Source organism: Strongylocentrotus purpuratus, unplaced genomic scaffold (assembly GCF_000002235.5).
Source record: "Strongylocentrotus purpuratus isolate Spur 01 unplaced genomic scaffold, Spur_5.0 spur5_scaffold_13, whole genome shotgun sequence".
Taxonomy (NCBI): Eukaryota; Metazoa; Echinodermata; class Echinoidea; order Camarodonta; family Strongylocentrotidae; genus Strongylocentrotus; species Strongylocentrotus purpuratus.
In genome coordinates, this window is record NW_022145598.1 from 9,978,853 (window position 1) to 10,001,954 (window position 23,102).

General features: G+C 38.2%; 1 protein-coding gene across 1 annotated transcript; it reads left to right on the top strand.

Moving 5' to 3' along the window:
• Positions 1 to 22,862, top strand: LOC100889957. The gene is made up of 10 exons (XM_003725832.3): positions 1 to 490; positions 3,063 to 3,285; positions 10,691 to 10,876; positions 12,850 to 12,961; positions 14,929 to 15,108; positions 19,026 to 19,182; positions 19,660 to 19,826; positions 20,259 to 20,395; positions 20,775 to 20,941; positions 22,213 to 22,862. Exons 1-10 carry the CDS (start codon positions 185 to 187, stop codon positions 22,780 to 22,782), a joined length of 2,205 nt encoding a protein of 734 aa, XP_003725880.3. The 5' UTR covers positions 1 to 184; the 3' UTR covers positions 22,783 to 22,862.
• Positions 22,863 to 23,102: the final 240 nt, after the last annotated feature.

Below are 23,102 nucleotides of genomic sequence, written 5' to 3' on the forward strand. Positions count from 1 at the left end.
AGTTATGTGAACCATAACCATTTTCGAGCCATTTCTGGTGACGGACGAATGTGGAAGACGGCATTTATTTGTTTGGCAAAATAAATCAAGCTTTTCTATCTGTAAACTGATCAATAATGACTGAAAATCTACATTAAACTTGTGCGTTTGTTTATTGCCTCAATTCCTCATCACTTATCAGATCATGGAGACGATGCTATTTTTTGGCGTCGTGCTTATTGGATGTTTTACAATATGCAGCGGATCAGTTTCAAGCACATCGCGATTTTGTGTGATCGCAAATCGAGTCGGGAGCAGTGGGGTTGGGCGCCAACGCCTGCTTGCTTTCAGATCAAATGCTGCAGCTTCTCCAGTTTCCGTGGAAGTGAGCTACGGAGATGTGGACCCCTCCGCGGCTGGTTGGAGCCCCTGGAAGACTATTGGAGCTCCGTTGGCCAGTCCGCCGCTCTCCAATCCTGTGTGTGAAATGACAGAACAAAATCAAACCCAGGTTTGTCTCTTTTATTACCTTATGAATGGGGGGGGGGGGGGGTCACAAGTTAAGGAGAGGGTAATATAATTATGAAAGTGACATCACCTTCTTCCTCTTCTCCTCCTCCTTCTTCTTTGTCTTCTTCCCTTCTCCATTTTCCCTTTCTTCCTTTTCTTATATTTTCTTCTTCTTCTTCTGCTTCTCCTTCAAGTTCTCCTTTTTCTTTCGAATTTAGCGCTAATAACGAGAACACAAATTTAAATAAAAGTTTATACAAAATTAATATAAACAAAAAAATGGGAAAGAACTTATCTCACGTACAATTAATTAAAGCAATAATGACATGTTCATTCTTGAACTGATTTTTAGATATCGTGTGAATTCTAATTTGAAATGTGCAACTCAAAACAGTTTTTACATTGTTTTAAAGCCCCACTGTCCTACTTGTAGCTACTTGCTCCCTCTATATAGAAAACTTCCCCAATCGTAGCCTGTTGGTCCCCCATGATCCTCTATTTCTAATGTTAGTTGAGAGCTGAGTTGATGAGATAGCCACCTGCCAGTGACCTCGCTGTGTGGTCTAATCCCTCCTAGCCACCCCGAGTTTTAAGACTTCTAAAAATACACGTCTATATTGAAATAATATGATTTCCTGATCGTTCCCGATCTTTTTTGGACGACAAAATTAAACTGACTATTCTTTTTTAATATCATGATTATAAATATTTGACGCACAAGTAAATAATGCCTATTTATTAATCTATATCTGAATTATATATGTTTAGGGAGCAAAACAAGTTGTTTTGATCCTTGATTAGGTCAGCATTTTCAAGTTCACTGCTCCCGACCAATTCCAAGATTTGTGTAAAATCATCTCAGACTGTATCAAGCAGTAAGGCCATCGAAAGCTTGAATCACATAAAACATCAAGTAAAGGTACACTGTTGGCCATATTAATGGTGGAATAATTATTTTTACCCTTATTTATGAAATGATTTGTACAATGATTTATTCCTAATAGATCTAGATAAAAGTATACATTCTAAGATTTCATTGAATAATAATTTGTGAGTGTTTGTTTTGCGTGACTGCTAAAGCATGTGTATGCTACTATGCTAATCAACTAGGGGACCTACGTCCTTAAGTCATAATTGACAGTAATGAAGATTAATGCCTCATAAAAGGACACTAATATAGCTGATCGACACGGTTTTTATTCTGGGGCCTAACAGGAACAAGGACATTGCTTAGCCACTGAATAATGACTGTACGCAGCGGGGGCTAGGGTACGTCGCCGCCCCCACAAATACCGAAAAACAAAGAAAATGCAATAAATCATCAATAATGCATTGCATTTTTTCCCGGTCCCCAACAGGAAAATTCCTCTGTACACACTAAGAAAAAATGGTGCAACTATGCACCTTTAGGGGTTCAAACCGATGCAACAATAGCAGCACCTTTAGGGGTTAAATCCTGCACCCTTTTTAAAGGTGCAATCCTGCACCCTTCAAAAGGGTGCCAGATTGAACCTTTTGGGTGAAATGTTAGTACCCTTTATGGTTCAATCCTGCACCTTTAGGGGTGCAAACCGATGCAACAATAGCAGCACCTTTAGGGGTTAAATCCTGCACCCTTTAAGAGGGTGCCAGAATGCACCTTTTAGGAGACATGTCAGTACCCTTAATGGTTCAATCCTGCTCCTTTATGGGTGCAAACCGATGCAATAGCAGCACCTTATAAAAGGGGTTCAATCCTGCACCCTTTAAAAGGTGCAATTCTGCACCCATCATCGAGGAATACTCGTGACATTTGCCCGTACACATATACATATTAAACATGCATGATGTTTCTTGGTTAGTAATCATATAATCAATATATAAATTGCTAAAACGTGAATGTAATTGTTACATGATCAGACAAAAAATATATTGGTTAATGACTGCCGAAGGAAAATACAAATCACAAAATCGATGTGCATTGTCATAATTTGCTTAACAAATCATATGATAAATGTATTTTTATGTGAACACGTGAAAAGTAATCATGAATATGCATGCAATATGCAAACTTTTATTTTGCACCTTTTTGGGTTGTTAGGGTTCATTTTTATGGGAAGGGTGCAGAATCTTATATTGCACCCTTTTTTGAACCCCTTTTCCCTCAATAGGGTTCATTTTTATGTAAAGGGTGCAAACTCTTATTTTGCACCCTTTTTTGCACCCTTTTTTCTTAGAGTGTAGGGCCATGCATTATGGTTCAAGGCATGCCGTCATAGAGGATTTTGTATCGTCATTACTGTTAGTTATGACTAAAGGACGTAGGTCCCGTGGTTGATTAGCATAGTAGTACACACATGCTTTAGCACTCACGCAAAAATAAACACTCGCAAATAATTATTCAATAAAATCTGAGAATGTATACTATTATTTAGATCTATTAGGAAAAAAATCATTGTCAAAATCATTCCATAAATTGGGGTAAAAATAATTATTCCACCTTTACGACCAAACAGTGTATATTTTGACAGGATTGCCACCCATGTCTTGATCAGGTACTAAAATGCCCTCGCACTATCATTATTCTAACGTAGATCTTTGTGCAAGCATCTGATGGGCAGGTCTACTCGGTGATTCAAGATACCATCAATTTTTTGAACTTCTCTTCGTGGAAGAAAGTCGGTTCCAACTCCATCCCGACCAGCTTGAAAAATCGATCATTGCTCGTCGATTCCGTATCTGCAGTCTGGTATCACAAGGAACGTATGATATTTGCTCGCTCTATCAGTACTTCTTCAATGCTGTATTGGTGTAAAGGTATGTACATTATAAAGAATGGGTAACCTGATAACAATAATGACGATGATGAATGATGATAATAAAAAAAAAAAAATAATGACAATAATACTAATAAATAGACATTGACTTAGTCACGCAGACAAATTGGGTGACATAACACATGTATAAACTCAAAGGGAGATTTGGTCTTTGAGAGAAAAAAACCCTCGTCCTCTAATCATTTAGTACTCAAGGATGTAGAAACAGTAGATTTGATTATGCTAACTATTACTCGGTTCAACCATGTTACCATTAAATTAGTGACAGGAGTAGGCGAAAAACAAAACCGACGTTCATAAAGTTAAAGTTCCGTTTATGTATTATTATACGAATATGTCGAATCGTTAAGAGCAGCAAGAAAAACGATGTTGACTCGTGAGGAGAAAATGTGCAGATGAGAATTGTAAGAACTAAGAGGTATTCTCCGAATCTGACCATGAGACGAAAAGGCTAGATTCACGACCCGACCAAGCATTTTGTTTTGCAAGCGGCTTGGATGGGCCTGTGATGAGGATAACGAGTAGAAGGAGCGTTAATCCTAACCAGAGGACTTGTGGTCAGATGTTTATAGTTTGGCGAAAGCAAAGAGAAGTGAAGGAAAGTTGTGTAGTAATGAGATCGACAGATCGAGAGAAAGAGAATGTTGAAACACCACACTAATTTGGAGATTTGCTACACTAGGTCGATCACTTAAAAACACGGAGTCAATGAGAAATTCGGACTTTGAAAAAAAATCCCAGCTAGCTCCATCATATTATACGTAAATTAATCAAGTAGAAACCATAATGGCAGATTGTGTAGTCTTCACCTTAAAACGGGCCACGACTACGAGCCCTCTTCTAATAAAAAAAATGAACCCCTTTACATTTGCACAGTAGCAACAATATGACAACTTTCTGGCATAAAGCTATATGACAATTTTTCTATAGGCCTATCTATGAAAATCTATACCACAAAAAGACAGTAAATCTTCACCACTTAATCTAACGTACTGTAAATAACATTTAAAAAACCTACCCAAATCTGGTTATATAAGGTACTCTTTTTATTTTTAAATAATTTTTTTCATTTGCCACAAATTAACAAACATATATTCAAGATAATTCAAATTTATAACATGAATAAAATTTACTACTCAAGATACAAATATTTGTTGAACTGTCGAGTTAACAGAAGACATACATATTTTCAATAATGGATTTCTGATGTTCATGAACAACAAAGATGGAAGAAACAATATAAAAGAGACATATTATATTTTGATTATTAGGCTATATACAACTACTTTGTTGTGACCACTGCTCATGATTAAAACAAAAATAGAAATACACAATTCAGAAGAAAAAATCTTTTTATATGAACAAATTCCTGAATTAAAACCATTTTCTTTTTTTGACCTTATCACTTATCACAGTTCGAATCTGCAATACACTTTTCATTTTTGAAATAATTTATAATCGAAACTCTAAAATTATCAAAGTCGGGTTATGTTTTCTTTATTTTGCACGTATACACCATCAGTTGCCCCACAATCGGTATTCAATTCAATGCATTACTATTTGAACCTCTTAAACCAAGTAATTTATCTTGTAAAATAAAATGAAAATATTATTCTATTTCCGGTTCTAGTATAAATCCAGTGTTCCAACCTATTCCAAATATGTTTAACATGCGTACAATCACATAGCAGATGTATAACTGTCTCGCTCTGTCATTACAAAATGTACATTCTTCTCCTGGGACTATATTAATTTTAAAGAGTAAATCATTCGTATTTAATATTTGCTGCAAAACCTTAAACTGAAACCATCGTAAGCCGACACCAATGGTACAATTAAATCTAATGGAATAATATGTTTTCCAACTCTTGTTATTCAGGTCGAAAAGGCATTTCCATTTAAGATTTTTTTTTAAATTCACCTCTCCTTCTCTTTAATAAATTTGCATAGATATGTGAACACCCATTTTATTGTGTTGTTTTTTTTAATTTAATTTTTAACTATAATTCAAACATTTTGAACCACAAAATAAACACATAAAAAACTATAAACAAGACCAAATAATAATACGTTTCATAACCAATGCCATTGTATCTGGAGAAAGAGGTTGTAGCACCCTGTTAAAAAAAGTACATTGCTAAACCCTTCTCTAATTGCATCGCATAACCCACGATTTTCATTTTCATACAAGATAGAATGTTACGAGTTTGTCATATTGATTTGAATGAGACAGGTGTGAATATTTGCTCTACATTTCTATGCCAGTTCGAAATACCGGGAGAGAATAAGTAAGAAATCAATATTATTGCTGTGTACGTTGAACCTGCTGTGGTGGGTTTTTGTTGTTTCTTGTTACAGATAATGAACGAGCTTTCGAGTACTTGTGAGGCAGTAACATTCAATTGAATCTTATGGGACGATTCAGCATTTAATAATTTAATGATACCTTGTCCTTACTTGAGAATACTATACAAATTGACTGTCAAGAAGTTGAGTTCTCTCGATTTTTATGTTAAATGCTTGGTCGCCAGTGCTGAACGTGATGACTCTATTTTATTTCATTTATCGAATCATTATTGGTTCTTTCGTAAGAAAGCGTTTTGTACTGATACAGCGCTCTTTGTTGATATATAGAGAAAGATATGAGATCATATAGATTATTTTCTCTTTTATTCTGTAAAGCATAAATAAAATTGTAAAATGTCAAGTAAGGGATCAGGTATTGCAAATCTGAATATGAAAGTTAGAAACAGTTGCATTGAAACTAACATGCCATTGAAGCTAACTGCAGCTATAGACACCGCTTATCGTTATTCACATTAAAGATGCATACACACACAATACAAGTGTATGCAAGGTATTCTGTTCTCTACACAGATTGATGCACGTGTAATACGTACATGGATATTTGATTTTATTATATAATCAATATATCGGGGTAAAAAAGTATCAATCGGCAATTTATATGACACAAAGCAAGATAATATTTTGGTACCAATCTTTTGCTTGTGTTATATATGTATGAAACTTAATGTTTCGTACATATTGTTGCTGCTTTTGGTTGGATGCCAAAAACTGATGTTGAGTACTTACCCTTTGTCTATTACATTATCTGCTTTAAAAAAAGAATACATGTAATGAGATATAAGATCATTTTAGTGAACCTTTTCATTATTATTGTGGTTGCATATATGAGACGAAATTACAAATCTTTTTGTGCCTTCGGGAGGAAGGGACGAAGAGAATTTGGTTCTTATTAAAATAGAATATTGTTGTCTTTTTTAAACAGAAGACGTTATTAAATCAATAGTTTTAATCATATGAAAGTGACCTCTTCTACACAGATTTACTTTTTTGTTGTTGTTGAGGATATCAGAATATTAATGTGAGGCCTTGGAAGGACAAAATATCATATAGTTTTCTTTTTCTTTAATTCCCAGAGGACAATTACTCCCCGAAAAATATAAAAACAATTAACTATCAGGGTGGACTTCCCCTTTAATCGACTGGGGATAATTTTCTGGGGGGGGGGGGTCGTCCACGGAAATGGTTGTCCCTAAGTGGAATCATGTTATAACATGTTTACAAAGCTTAGTTCAAAATCCACTCTTTGTCAATAAAGACTCCCTTTTAATGAGGGACTTAAATATTGAATGTAGTTCCCAGAATATGTCTCAAGAGTTTATAGAAATAATTGAAGGCAATAACACTTGGCTTTTCTTTATAAAAATAATAAATACAAAACTAATGCAAAGAATAAAGTCTACCTCTATGCAAACGTTTAAAACATGTTTTTCATGTTGGTGTTTGTTTTGTAATCCTCATTTGAATTATTCCTATTCTACACGTCTAAACGTAAGCCTACATACGAATATACTTATCAAAGCATTGTCCCGCACCAGACTATAGGACAAATTTAATTGTACAGAAGGTCAAAATGAAGTTCTTTGTCATCAAAATATCCAGACATCATTATAGAGCACGTGATCGTGATAATGCTAACAATATCTCTTTTTCCCCAAATCGGGTACTAGATTAATCATTAATTACCAAAGAACAGCCGTTAGCAAATTAGTGAAAATTCCTTTATATAATTGAAAAATCATAGAACCGAATTTTTGGAAATGTGCTTTGAATAATATGTTGCCTTTTTAGTGGCGTGGTATATTTTATTGGAGATCTCTTTTTATTCATCTATGATTCAAAGAATAGTGTCACCATCATTTTTTCCTGTTTTGTATCGATCGATCACCCAACAAACTGAATGTCAATAACTATTGATTAGTGATTGTTAAGGAGGTATTGTCCTGAAATAAGTATTATGTATCACGAAAAAATGAGTACATAGTTCACGAACAGCTTATTTTATCAATTGTGTTTATAATTTTATAACATTTTATAACATGTTTATAAATATTAGTTCGAAATCCACTCTTTGCCAGTAAAGACTCCTTTTTCATTGAGGGACTTAAATATTGATTTAATGAAATGTTCTTCTCAAAAAACGTCTCAAGGGTTTATAGGAATATTTATGTTTTTACCGAGATAACTATAAAAAACCACGTAATGAGAAACTATAATTGACACCATTGCAAAGCACACGATCGTGATAATGCTATCATTCTCTCTTTTCTTACCAAATTGCGTAAATAAATCATTAATTACTAAAGAACAGCCATTAGCACATCAGAAAAAATTACTTTTACATATTTGAAAATCATGTAACCGAATATTAGGTAAATGTGATTTGGAATATATGTTACCTTTTTAGTGGCGTGATATGTTTTATTTGAGATCTCTCTTTATTCATCTATGTTTCAAAGAATAGTGTCACCATCATTTTTCCTGTTTTTATCGATCACCCAACAAACTGAATGTCAATAAATATTGATAAGTGATTGTCCAGGACGTATTGTCCTGAAATAGGTATATATGTATCTCGAAAAAATGAGTATATAATTCACGAACAGCTTAATTGTAGGAACGATGTTGTTGAATCAATTTTTGTAGAATTAGTAAACACTAATGGCAAATATCAATTGGTGTCATTATATTGACCCTACACGCTAAAGTCTAATTTGAATCATTTTATAACATGTTTACAAATCTTAGTCCAAAATACACTCTTTGCTAATAAAGACTACTTTTTAATAAGGGACTTAAATATTTATTTAATGTTACGTACTTCCCCGAATACGTCTCAAGAGTTTATAGAAAAACTATAATTGAAGGCAATTGCATCTTGCTTTCCTTCATTTAAATAATATATACAAAAATAATGCAAAGAATAAAGTCTACATTTATGCGAATGTTTATAACATGTTATTCATGGTGGTGTTCGTTTTATAATCCCCATTTAAATTATGACTATGTTACACGTATAAACGTAAACACAAGACGAATATAGATAGTTATCAAAGCATTGTCCCGTACCAGACTTTAGGGCAAATTAGATTGTACAGAAGGTCAAAATGAAGTTCTTTGTCGTCAAAATATCCAGACATCATTATAGAGGACATGATGGAGATAATGCTAACATTATCTCTTTTCTTCCCAAATCGCGTAAATAAATCATTACTTACCAAAGAACAGCCGTTAGCAAATCAGTGTAAATTTCCTTTATATATTTGAAAACCATAGAACCGAATATTATGGAAATGTGCTTTGGATAATATGTTACCTTTTTAGTGGCGTGATGTGTTTCATTTGATATCTCTATTTATTCATCTATGTTTCAAAGAATATTGTCACCATCATTTTCCCTGTTTTTATCGATCACCCAACAAGCTGAATGTAAATAATTATTAATAAGTGATTGTCCAGGAGGTATTTTCCTGAAACAGGTATATATGTATCGCGAAAAAAGGAGTATATAGTTCACGAACAGCTTATTTGTACAACGATGTTGTTAAAGGACTCTTTGTAATTGGTGTCATAAAGCCCCACCCCCCTCTCAAGTATTATTTGAATCATGTCATAACATGTTTATAAAAATTAGTTCATAATCCACTCTTTGCCAGTAAAGACTCCTTTTTTAATGAGGGACTTAAAAATTGATTTAAAGCTATAGACCAGTTATGGTCATGCAAATGCATAGTAAAAGAAACGTTGTGAAATCGATCAGAAAAGGTTGATCAACTAGCATAGATGTACTGCAAGGTTCTGGAATCATCAAAATTATAAGAAATTTGGCCAAGTCTTCATAAAGTTAGAAGCACTGTACACAGAAAGATGTATATGGGACTACACACACGTGCGCGACACGTGCATTTGTATCTCTCAACAGTTTATAGATATACTAATTTACCAAATATTTTTATCGTCATGTAATATTCAAAACATATTCTTTCACATGATTGGTAATGAGAGCTTCCATTTCATTTTTTGAGATTGGGGCGTTTCCAATACTGGTCTTTACCTTTAATGATATGTACTTCTCAGAATACGACTCCAGAGTTTATAGAAATATTTATTTATTTACAATGAAAAACCATGTAATGAGAAACTATAATTGAATGCAATTACATTTTGCTTTTCTTCATAAAAATAATAAATACAAAAATAATGCAAAGAATAGAGTCTACATTTATGCTAACGTTTATAACATGTTTTTCATGTTGGTGTTCGTTTAATAATCCCCATTTAAGTTATTCCTATTCTACAACTCTAAACGTAAGCACAAGACGAATATAGAAAGTTATCAAAGCATAATTGTCCCGCACCAGACTATAGGGCAAATTTGATTGTACACAAGGCCAAAATGAAGTTCTTTGTCGTCAAAATATCCAGACACCGTTATAGAGGACATGATGGTGATAATGCTTTCATGTTAATACGGGAGTAGACTTAACAGGACAGTGGTCTTTGCTAATCCCTCACATCCACTTATTCACAGTGTTACACAAATCTTGTTCATATGTATCATTTGTGTATTGTATTATTTTATTAAGTACTTGGCATCACATGTGCCTGGTTGGCTAAAAGCGAACTGAATTACTGTATCCCTCGGTTCTCTGCTCCCAGCCTAACTGATTGGGGATGTGCAGGTGGGCTACAGCGCTGGGGTTTCCCCTACTCTTATACGAATAGTGCAGCAAGTTCTTAACGTTCAAAGGTGTTGACTGCCCTTTAAAAGGGACCTTCATTGAACGTCCTTTCAGAAGGACAGAATGTTTTCTACAGGGCAGGGGCACAACTCTAGCCTCAGAAATCCGCCTGGGCTGAATTTGAACATCACTCATGATCTTTAAAGAGACAGGCAGAGGATTTTACCTGCTTAACCAACTCGCCTCCTCCTATTTTCTGTTCTTTTAAAACTATTTCTGAATACATTATAGTTTTTAACAGATGTGAAATAAATGTTTTTGAATTTTGAATTTGAATAGGCACTCCAACCAACTGTACTTGGGGTCTTGTATCCGGTACTACGCTCCTTGGAACAGACGCTACGCTGATCAAGAATCCTTTCACGGCCAAGTACGAAGGATTCATGATATCTCAAAAAGGGAGGATATACCGGACATGGCAGCACGCCAGTGGCAACAGCTTTGCAGGCTGGAAAGAAATGGCTTGTTAGAACTTCTTTTTTTTTATTCCGAATTATTTAGCCCAGGGGTGGGGGGGGGGGACATTGCTGTACACACATGCATCCAAACAAAATGTGTTAAAAGGGTGGTTTGTAGTCGTTAAGGCGTGTGATGCATGTATGGCGTCAAATGTTTGCAAAAGGATGTTTGTTGAGTTTTTTTAAATTGCATTTTAGGTACCCTCTTTGGGCTAAAGGTTTAATTGAGAAAGACCTTAACGTTTAGGGGATACTTGTACATTGAATGTTCAAGGGGGGATGAGGTGAAACGTGTTTAGGGGGTAAATTTTGACGAGAACAATTGCGGGAATGGGTGAAAAGGGTGTGAATTTGACCAATGCAAATGGGTAAAAACTCGTTCAGTGGGGTTTTGGAAAAGCAGTGGATACGCACATGTGTACAATTGATTCTAACTGCCTCTCCCCCCTCCGAATTATATTGTAATTCTCACTCTCATTACTTTGTATGAATGTTCACCGGGCTTCAGTGTGGCTAAATTATGGAACGGATGATAGGTACACCATGTATCGCTAATTATGTTTTACAATAATGACTTTATGCTTACTTCGGGAAGAGAAGTTGTTTTTGACAAGCTATAACATTACTAAAGGCCTGTCTGACCTATTAACAACTAATGTATGCAGAGTGGAATAAACCCTTATAGCTGCTGTTATGCATAGCAGGTGGATTAAATGTACATAAGTTAGAAGCGCATTGCTGTAAATCGGTCTATTAAAAGCCATACTGTACTAGAACCACTACCGCAAAGACCTCTCTAGTGCAATCTCAGGTCAGCTGTAGCAGTATGGTCCCGTCACTCGCTGATTCCTGGCTGCGCCATTGGTTCTCGCATCGCGTCATCTGTCTGCGAAGTGGAAGTTAAGCCCCTTTCACACCGGATCTGCGTAGAGTTGCGTCGTGTAGCGGACCGAGTACGCCGACATTAGGCTGCGTATTCATGAAAAAAGTTGGCGTACGATTGCGTATGGTTACGTACCCTGGGCGTTAGCACTGCTTACGTAGGCCTGGCGTAAAGGGTACGTACAATGTAGGTGCAAATGTCGGATCTAGGACGCCTTTATACACTTTCACTGCTTAGTCGGACTGATGTAGGGTAGCGGTCAATTGCGTAGGCATGGCGTACAGTAGCGTAATGTTGCGTAGTGGTGCGTAGACTCGCGTACAAAATGCGTACAGTATGTATTATGTAAGGATTAGCGGAGTAAGAGAATGAATTGAATGTATCAAATGAAATGCATTGCATATGCTTTTTGCAGAAGCAAAGTCGCACACACACACACACACGCACAATTGTTTGTTGATATTTGATATGTGTGGCATGATTAATTTTGTTAGGGATGTTATTTGGATCTGCAAAGACCGAATTAATATCCAAATCTCAATTGTTTAATTCAAATATCACATACGCAACTTTGGCGCAAATCGATTTTTGCACTCTCGCAAACAATGCCTCCTGTTCATCCAAGCGTTAACGCAAACCACACAAAGATGAAACCAAACGATTTGGCATAAAACACTCTTTCATAAGATGGATAATAATTTTCTGTTCATTCATAATTTTAAAAATAATTACCAATTTTCTAGGTGTAAACTTTTTTTTGACTCACACTGTAGTGTCTACGCCGAAAGTACGCTATTTTGTTGCGTCCATCCTGCGTACTGCTTTGCGTCCTTCAGGGTAAAGTTACATAGGCCAGCGTAATGCAGCGTACACTCGGCGTAGTCGGCACGTAACTCTACATATGGCCAGGTGTGAAAGGGCCTTTAGGTATTAGCATTCAACTCCCTGGTATATTGTAATTTTTAAGCACTGTTGGAAAGTTGACCATGAGATGGCGCTGTGCAATAAACAGTATGCTAGGGCTGTAAGTTCATTAGTTCAATATAACTTTAAACAAGAACCTCAACCACCCCCGCCCCCTTCCTCTTTTCTTTCAGCTGCACCTCACTTCTCTGTTGTCTCCAGACCTGTCGCTCAAGTAATGGGCTACAACGGTTTTAACGGCAAGATCATGGTAGGGGGGATCGGAGTGGACAACTTCGTACACAGGTGGGTATGCCGCAAAATCAAAGAGAACTCACACCTTAAAAGTAAACTAATAATGCATGATATTTTTTTTGTACACAACAAATAAGTACTCTTTGGCGATATTTATACCATGGGTGAATACGTGCAATTTGTCCTGTCACTTTTTGAAAATGAAGCAGCACCACGTGTTAGGTACTGCACTGTTCTTTGACTGTTTAACGATCAAATCCGACCAGCTCATAAAACACAAGTGCTATACATTTACCTCAGAGTTTGCTTTGCACTTGTGCTTACTGGTAATAGAATTGGTATTAGAAGCAGATATGTTAACTTCAGTGTAGTAACCAATCTTCGCTCCTCTTAGGACACTTTTCTGCGTCCATGTACCATTCCATAAACATTTGTTGCAAAGCTGGGGATCGCATATTTACTGGAACTACATCTAAAGAATGAAACACTATCCCATCTTTCATCAAGTCAGCTAATTCTACAGACAAATTTAAGAAATTCTTGAAAACAAGGAGATGTGAGTTAATCTCACGCCACGTTCAATTGGTCAGCTCTCTGTCTTCGCCTTTAAACTGCCTCAGGCGTCCCCGGTTCGAAACTTTTGGACGGTGCCGTTAAAGGTCGGTTCTCAAACGTAAAAAATCATATCTGATTGATACACGTCAGTCTGTAAAAAAACCTCCCAATTACACACACACAAGCATTTTTAAAATGTTTTTTTAAAAGTAATTTTTTTTATCGCTCCTAATGTGCAATACAAACAAAAACATACAATTTGATAAAATAAACGTTTTAAATATTGATTGCTTATACAAAAACATAATCAAACAAAAACCCATTTGCAGTAAATATAACTTAGCAACAAAGTAAACTTATAAGTACCTTAACATAATAAATATGTCAATTGTAAATGTTATTCACTTATAAAAAATATAACAAATCTGGAGGTTATGTTATCGGAACACTGCCTGCTCCTCTCTGCCCCCTTCCCTCACTCAAACACACCCACTCTCCCATCCACACACACACACACAATATATATATATATATACTCAATAAGTAAGTTAACTAGGCCGCAAAATAGAGTAACACTTTTAACAAGCTCACGGTGGAGAGGGAAACAAATCTAAATTACCACCAAGCTGCTCCAACTTTAAGAAATGTGATCCCAGCTTTTCCATTCTAATGGCTATTTTCTTTTCCTCATCCCTATACTTAAAAATGCTTTTCTTCATCTTTTCTTAAGTAGGTACTTCACATACTTCACCATGAAAATTATAGCATACACACACACTCAAACACACACGCACACACCTCCTCCCATATTAGTTAAACCTCCTTACATTACATTGCTTTATTCTTCCTTTTTGTTTAGGTTGAATTCAAAATCTTACATTATTTATTTTGTAAGTGCATGATGTGATGTGATTGTACTATGTAGAACGTACTATATGCTAGTTAATATCACAGTTATATTGACTGCTATGAAAAATATAGTTGTTTTTATACGCTCAAGGGGAGGTTACATGATCGTGTTATAGCCCCAAGGCGTGCCGAGGGGTGATAGCACGGTCATGTAACCTCCCCGAGAGCCTATAAAAACAAATATGCCTCGAAAATTAAAGTAGTCATTATAACTTGTATATACCGAAAAGGGTCAAAGAACACATGTGCGACTTACCAATCATGGTAATCAAGTTCGTATACGCTATTGAGACCACTTGAGTTTGTGTGCTAAAATTCTTCCCATTGAGATTGCATGCATATACGTAAAATGCCAAAACCGTAAATAGTCTTTTGTTGACCGGTTTTGGAATTTTTTTTCTCAAAAGACTATTGACCGGTTTTGGCATTTTATGGGAATGGCTAAAATTACGATTCCAATTTCAACCAATCAGATGGCTGGATTTCTAAAGTGAGGAATATAACAAATTTTATTTTTATTAACTCTATTTTCTGTGTGTGATTGCGATTATCAGGTGCCTCCAGCTTACCTGTGACACAGTGGATAATCCTTGGAGTTACTGCACGTGGGGAAACTGGCATCAGACTGGGGGGGAAATTCCATTTGACAATGGAGGGATGCACAACAACTTGGTCATGAGCAGGAATGTACACTTTGGAGTCGAGATCTTTGCAGTCCACGAAACAAATGGGCAGTGAGTAAATCCAGAGACCGACGATTCTCTCATTTATAGGCCGCGATATAGAAATAGATAGTAATCAAATATTAAGGCGAGGTGTCAAAAATATCGATACCAGCAGGCTGCCGCCTCACGTATTGGCGCATCGAGGCTGCAATTACGACCGAAGCCTGGCTGGGGCAATTATTTTTCACTTATTAGCCCAGCCGGCTTGCGCCAGGCTGGGATCTGAGGCTCGGTTTCCATTCGAAAGGCGGCAGCCGGCGCATGCTTTTGAATGCCATTTCCTACCGCCAGCGGTAGCCGGCTGAGCTAATTTAAAAAATGCAGCCAGGACGCACAAGTGCAGTTAGCTGCCGCTGGCTGGTATATTTATTTTTGACGCCTCGCGGGTAATGGTATAGTAATAATGACTGCTTTGAGAGACATAGTTGTTTTTCATACGCTCAAGAGGAGGTTACATCGGTGCTATTGCACGAGGCGTGCCGAGGGTAATTGAGACACTACATGGACACCTGCACAGCACCTACTTCAGTACGAGAATACACCCGGCGGCGCGGTGGCCTGTACTTATAGCGAAGAAGAAGAATGTACAATTCGCGCCATTGCGCGCGAACACATCACACCCAATGGCATACACCCGGTACCCTACAACACAGTGGAACATTCTAAGAAATTGAAAATTTATCTACAAAATAGACCTCTTGAATCATCTGAGACGTAACTTACCCTGTTCTGATGACTTCAATGAATGTCAATATAACAATGGCTGCGTTTCATTCCAAAAATAAAACTAGTTTGCAATTAGAAATAGTCCATTTCTCGATAATTTCACAAAATATATTTGCCGCCGCATTCAATATGGCGTCATTGACAGCTGATTGGCTAGTTTGGGAGTGACGTCGAACGAGCTAGATTTTTGCTGCAGTGATCCAGCGAACGAAAATGAGACAATCGGAGCAATATGGCAGACAGTTAAGCTTCAGCTAGTTTTTATTCGCGGCGAAGCGATGAAAAAATATGTCGACTTGCGCCGCCCCGCAGCGCTATATAAAATACATAGGTCTAGACTCTTTATGACTGTGAGCAGCAAAGTATAGCCATACAAATCTAACAATTTATTGATTGAAATGAATATTGTAGATAAACTTACCTCAATTGTTATCTTTCCACTGTCTATGGTCCAACGCCAATACTTATAATTAGCTTCCAATAATGCCGAATGATTTCGGCAACAAACATTGCTCAGAACCGTGAACGTTTCAATTCAGTTAATGCATAAATGTAATAAAGTCGATGCGCGCGCATTTGAATTTTCTAACGCTTTAATTTAAGCGTCGTTGACTTGTAGTTTGGCCTAAAAACACACTGACATTTCGCGAAACCTACTTTGCTATGCCTATTTAATGGGCAAGTGGGGCAATAGCCAAAAAATACTATCAATCGTGTCAAAAGTACTGTACAAAAGTACTATACCACCCCTAACTCACGGCAATGAAGTAAAGATAAATCTACCATTGATCATGTGACCTTGTTTACACCAATCAGATTGCAAGATTCTTAGAATGCGGGATATAAAGCAGATTATATCCCTCATGTATAGTTGTTTGCATTGCGATAGTACAGAGCACGAAAAAGGTATAGATAATTACTATTTACCTGAGATAGGTCTTTTTGTAAAGTATTTTTTTGCTGCTGCCCCACTTGCGCGACTTATGCATTGATAGCAAAGTAGGTTACGCGAAATGTCAAAGTCAATGTCAATGTCAAATGAGCGCGCATCGACTGTATTACATATGTACGCATGTTGTGCTTTGAAAAGCTAGCTGAAGCTAAACTGTCTGCAAAATCGGTTGTTTTAATTATGTAAAATTCACTTTAAATATACCTTATTGCCGATGTGGGATATAAAACAAATATTAACCTCCTTTACTCGGGCAATGGATACAAACTATTACCCTCGTAGTCGATTAATATTTGCTTACTAAATGTCAGGCCACGAGACCGCCAGCACCCACAATACCAACAATGCCGGTCTCCGAGGCCTTCTGGAAACTTGATGGGGTTCACAAAACCAACGTCCCACAAGACCGACACCATATAAGACTAACATTTGATTGGTTCAATTTACCCGACACTTTATGATATCAACAAAAGGTCTCTTCCTAAAGGCCGGCTCACACTATGACGAATAGAGGGGGTACCGCAAGCTACGTTAAACTACGAATTTCAATATTAAATTTTCCGCCAATCATCGTGTGTTGCCTTCAATTGTCGCTGACGAATCCGCTAGCGACCGCAGGCGGCCGAGATTATCATTCGCGTCCGTCGGCAAATTTATATCAAGTTAAACAATTTGTGGCGGCAAAGAAATTCGTTGTGATTCCGTTCAGATTCCGTTGGATACCACAACCCTCATTCCCTTGACGTTTCCATGCCGTGCGATTCCGTCTCTAGTCGTTTTGCGATCGTCACAATTTCGTTGGTATTCGTTGTCAACGACCAACGAACCCTGACGACATATTGCGGCAAGTAACGAAGTTGTAACGACCTTGGTGCGACGATGGATTGCGAATTTTCGCCGGAGGGTGACGGGTGATGACTGTTGATGGCAGGTCGTTTGCAGCATTGCTACAGTGGTCTGCGATGGTCCACGATTTTAAAATTTTAGTGCAATTTTTCACGTTTTGTGGCGTCAGTTTGTTTTCAATAGACTGTCCGGCACGATGCAATTTTGAGGTTGATTTAAAAAAGAAAGTCACGTCATCGTTGCCGCAACCCAACGTCAGCCAGCCAATCCTTTGCCAGCCGTCTGACCTCGTTCCTTGTTGCCGGCAAATTTTCAGCATGTTGACAATTTTGCTGACGGCAAAAAAAATTCGTGATTCCGTTCAGATTACGTTGGAGACCGCCAATCTCAATTCCTTGACGTTTCCATGCCGTGCAATTCCGTCTCTAGTCGTTTTTAATCGTCATAATTCGTTGGTAGTCGTTGTCTTTGTCATTGTCAACGACCATCGACAGCAAAACAACGGCAAGTGACGTCACATCTCGAACCCTGGCGACACATTGCGCGGCAAGTAACGAAATTGGTGCGACGATGGATTGCACGGTTGGTGACTGTTGATGGTGGGTCGTTTGCGAGTACCTGCGGAATTGCAACGGTGGTCTGCGATGGGCTACGATTTTGCAACGATTTCTCCGTCGAGACATCGTCATTCACCGCCCAGACAACGTACGATTTTGGTCGCTAGACTCCGTCTGCGAATCTTGCTTTTTCCACCTTTTGCCGTCGTTTTACTGCCAAAATTGTGTGATTTTCACGTTCGTCGCCTTTCGTGGGGTCTTTGCCGCTACTATGTGAGCCGGCCTTAGGAGGTACCTCACTGAGCGGCGAGTGTTTGCGAACGTAGCGAATTTTGGGTTGCACCATGGTTCGTAAAAGGTTGCAAATGGTTCGTTTAACGTTGCAATAAAGATCGAAACAGTTTTCATTGTCGCAAACAGTTTTTCTTGTCGCAAACACTTTCGCAAACATTCGCTCAAATGTTGCTAATTGTCGCTGAGCATCGCTAAAAGTCGCTAAATATCGCAAAAGCAAACTCTGAAAAGTTAGCGAATCCAAATCGCAACGTTCGTAAAAGACCCGAACATTCACAAATAGTGGCAAAGGATTAGGAAATAGTTTCTAATCTTCGCAAAAACTGTTGCTCACATTTGCTTACAGTCGTTAATAGTCGCCAACTGCCAAGATTCGCAACGTTCGTAACCATTCGCCGCTCAGTGAGGTACCCCCCTTTGGGGTAGTGGTAGTGTAACGCGACCATCCGACTGGACTCGATGACCCCATGATTTGAAGTAAGCCCAATACAAATCAATCATAATTTGAAGTTCGTCATGAGAAATCATGATTGTTTGTCTTTATTTTGTAGATTATGGCAAACTTGGCAGCCAGCGAGAGATACGTCCTGGAATGTCTGGAGAAAAATTCCACAAAACCTGACTGGAGCAGCGTTCACCAATAACCCTTTCCTCCTCCTCAACGAAGCTGGCTGGTGGATAGCATATGGTCTCAATTACAAAAATCAGGTGATTATTTCATTATGCAAGATTATGATAGTGATCATTGGAAATTAATTAGCGTTGGTTACATTATAGTCTGTTCTCGTTACAAGAGAGGACCACTTGTACAATATCTGCTCTTGCGACAATTGCTACTCGTTAATTTGTAATGATACCAATATTAATCCTGGACCCAAAAGCTAATCCTAATTCATACCCTAAAGTCAAATTGCAACTTTACCCTCACCCTTAACCTTTGACGAAATGAAGCCCGATGGGATTGTTGCAGGAGTTTACCTAACAGAGGGCCATGTGGTAGTCAACATTGTATCTCTGGGGCACATCTTGGCTCATGGTATGACAAACTTCTTAAAAATCTTAGAGTGAATGGAAAATGAAATCCGGATTGGTACCTATTTAAGGAGGTGAATGAAGCTGATACCTTCAAACCTTTGGAGAGTTTCTCTCCTCGATCTTTGAATTCACTCTGACCATTCCTTGCAGGTTGTTCCGGTTGAGGCTTTACGTTCCATGGACATCAGTTCGAAGAAGGTAGCCTGGACCCAAAACCTGGTCGTGTCCTGGATCATCTCTAACGACCAGGCTTCCAATATGGACTGGATTGGTGTCTACCCCAAGGGAGCAAACGACGATCAGTACCTAGACTACAGGTAGGTCTGAAAGCTCTTACTAGACGGTTAGTTTCTTGGCAGAAACTCTTGTCCGTCGCTGTGCGTAGCAGTGCGTGCACTGTGATACTAGACTGACAGAATACTGCCTATATAGGCTCTGCAATTTAGCTTCTCCGGCCGAGGCCAGAGACTGACAGAGCAAGGCTCTGCTCAAGGCAAATTTTGTGTGGTTCCTTTCATAAAGGGGATAACTTGAAAAATAATCCATCTTGGGGTAAATTTTCCAATTTCTGGAGTTTTTTTTCCTTTTTTCTTGATTGGTCCCATTGAACTGGTTTCCCTGTTTTGGGGTTTTCCTCTTTTTTATTGAGTTTTCCTCTTTCCTGGAGTGGTCTTTTTATACAGGTTTCACTCTTCGCGAGTTTTCGTGAGCGATCTTTATCTACAGGTTTCTTTATCATTATTCTCCAGGTATGTCCAGGGTGGCCTGAATCCTGGAAAGAGCGCAGTGTACATAGGGAATGTGTCCATTTCCTCATTCGTTCCCAATGGGGCTTATCAGGTTCGCTACCTGGTGAACAGTCAATTCATCAGCATTATGGAAATGGGTACGTTAAAAGCTCGTTTGTATGAGGCTTTTCCCCATATTCTTTGTTTATGACATTGCAAGTTTGTCTTTTTCTTGAACACACCTGTTTAAAAAGATTCCCCTTTTATTAACATAATATTATTACATATAATGACGATCACGCATAAATTACATGAGGATTCAATAAGTGTTTTACATACCTACGGAAAACAAGGGATATTTTTGTTGAATATATATACAAGACGGATAGAGAAAAGTGAAGGAATGACATCACCATTTCACTAACTTTCATTAAGCATTCGTACATTTGTCTTTTTATACAAACCAGAAGAACATATTAAGAACATATTTCATGCCAATTTCCACATTGATACCCAAACTATTCTTGTCTTGATCAGATGTGACCTTCTACAACGAATCCGGCGAGTCACATATGTTGCAACTTTTCCGAGGTATATACACCGGTCTGGAGGCTTCTACGGATAACATTGATGCATGTATAAATGAGGGTCTAGAGACCATAGAGATGTTTGAGGAGTGCTTCCATGCGTTCAAGATGGGAAAGGTAATTACTAACGACTGTTCACTCAGTTTTTGGTACATCATACCTTCAATAGAATTGCAAAACAATTACTGTAGAGGTGTCGTGGACGAGTGGATATGTCACCGGACTGTGGTTTACAAGGTCCGCGGTTCAAGTCCCACCACAGCACTAATGTCCTTTCTCAAGACATTGATCTACATTTGGCACTCTCCACCCAGGTGTTAAATGGGTACCCGGTAGGATGCGAAAGCTAATCTGCTTAGATAGATTAGCAAGTGTGCGCTTGTAAAAATGACGCCTGGCTGGAACGCTCCAAAGGAAGTGGAGAATGTGCGTTCATTGTGTGCGGGTAAGCCTAAATCCGATGACCGGGGTAATAATATGATCGCAGGGCCCTCAGGGAGAACAACATGAATACTGATGAGGCTACCCAGGGTAATCAAGACATATTATTATTATTATTATTATTATTATTAAAGGGTACGTGACCCAAAAAGATCGAGCCCAACGCATGACATCTGCAATTGCAACAAAAGAATTGACCCAATGTCATTTTTTTAAGAGTGGAAAATGTATACCTGAATAAAATGACATAAAGCTCATCAACTTTTGGTAGGGCGTTTTGATTCTACGGTTATCTGTGAGGCGATGTTGTTTTAGCAACGAGCCCCTTTCACACCGGGACATATGTAGAGTTGCGTAGAGTTGCGTATCGACTACGCCGAGCGTACGCTGCCGTACGCTGGCATACGTGCCTATACGCTGAGGGACGCAAAGGGTACGCGAGATGGACGCAACAAATTATACATGTTTAATTTTTCGCGTACTTTCGGCGGCGTAGACACTAGTCGCAGAAAGTCAACGCAACACTACGCATACACTAATTTACACCATGCCTACACAATAGTACGCTACCTTGCGCCTGTCCGACGAAGCATTAGAAAGCGTATAAAGGCGTTTTAGATCGTACCTGCGCACTTACGTACCCTTAACGCCAGGCCTACGTAAACGTACGTCAGCCTAAACATAACCTACGCCGAAGGAAAATTATTTTTCATGAATGCGCAGCCTCGGCGTACTCTGTACGCAATACTTCGCAACTCTACGCAAATCCAGTGTGAAAGGGGCATTAGGCAGCAGGAAATGTTTCCATGGCGGCTGAATTCCCATACATCCAGTTGTGTGGTTGACGAGAGAAGCCATCCATATGATTTTTGTTTTTATCATTATTCTTTCTTTTTTTTCTTTTTTTGTATGTTCATATGTTTATGTTTTTGATATTATTTTCCTAGGTATTCCAAGGTCTACAACTTCTCGGCACAGCCCTTGAAGATGTTGCCCAGACTCTGACAAAATGTAATCTTATTTCGATCGCTAAGAAACTCCTAGGCTATATCACAGATCTCTTGGAGTGCATGGAGGGTAATTGTGTTAAGTTCGTCATCGACGTTATAGAGGAGCTTCGGATTCTGTATTTGAATAGGTATGAAATATACGGGGATATCAGGGGTGCCGAAAATAGCTTTAAGCAAAAAGCTTATCAGCAAGGAGGACTTTGTATCGGAAGATTTGTCAAGGCTTGCTTTCTGGTACACGACTCCCTGATGTCTAATGGTAGTTGGGGGGAAGTTAAACTGAATGGCACCATTAGTGGAGAAGGGGTAAAGATGATTAGGACCGGTAGAATGAATGGGGTGACTGGCACTAAGGCTGGTAGCAAGGAGGTTGTGAAGATGACTGGGAACAATAGTAGGAATGCTTTGAAGCTTATTGCCAACGGTAGAAGTGAGAACATGAAGCTGATCGAATCCGGTAGTAAGATTGGGGTGAAGCTGATTAAAACTGGTAGAAAGAAGGGTTAAATTGATTGAAAGTGGCAGAAAGGAAGGAGTGTGATAGGTGTCATTGTCGGACCTCTCATAAGATGAAAATGAGATGAAGTCTTTTTTCGGGGGGGGGGTGGGTGAGTGGGAATTACAAGGTTCAGCCTTTGGTCTATTGCTCTTTATATCAGTAGCATCAGTAATATGACACATGCTTTTGTAATTGTGTATTTTATGGAAGAGATCATAGAAGTAAATGTAAAAACCATGTATTTTGATAATTTGCTCTGAAATGCTGTGTGCCGTAAAAGTGTCCTACTGCAATGATGTTTTTCGTGTTTCTGTATAAAGTAATATTT

What these genes read in the sequence shown, in the direction of transcription:
- LOC100889957 (XM_003725832.3), top strand. Translation starts at nt 185, where the DNA reads ATGGAGACGATGCTATTTTTTGGCGTCGTGCTTATTGGATGTTTTACA. An exon ending in GTGGACAACTTCGTACACAG is followed by an intron (nt 12,962 to 14,928) that starts GTGGGTATGCCG and finishes TGCGATTATCAG; the next exon opens with GTGCCTCCAGCTTACCTGTG. An exon ending in ATGCGTTCAAGATGGGAAAG is followed by an intron (nt 20,942 to 22,212) that starts GTAATTACTAAC and finishes TTATTTTCCTAG; the next exon opens with GTATTCCAAGGTCTACAACT.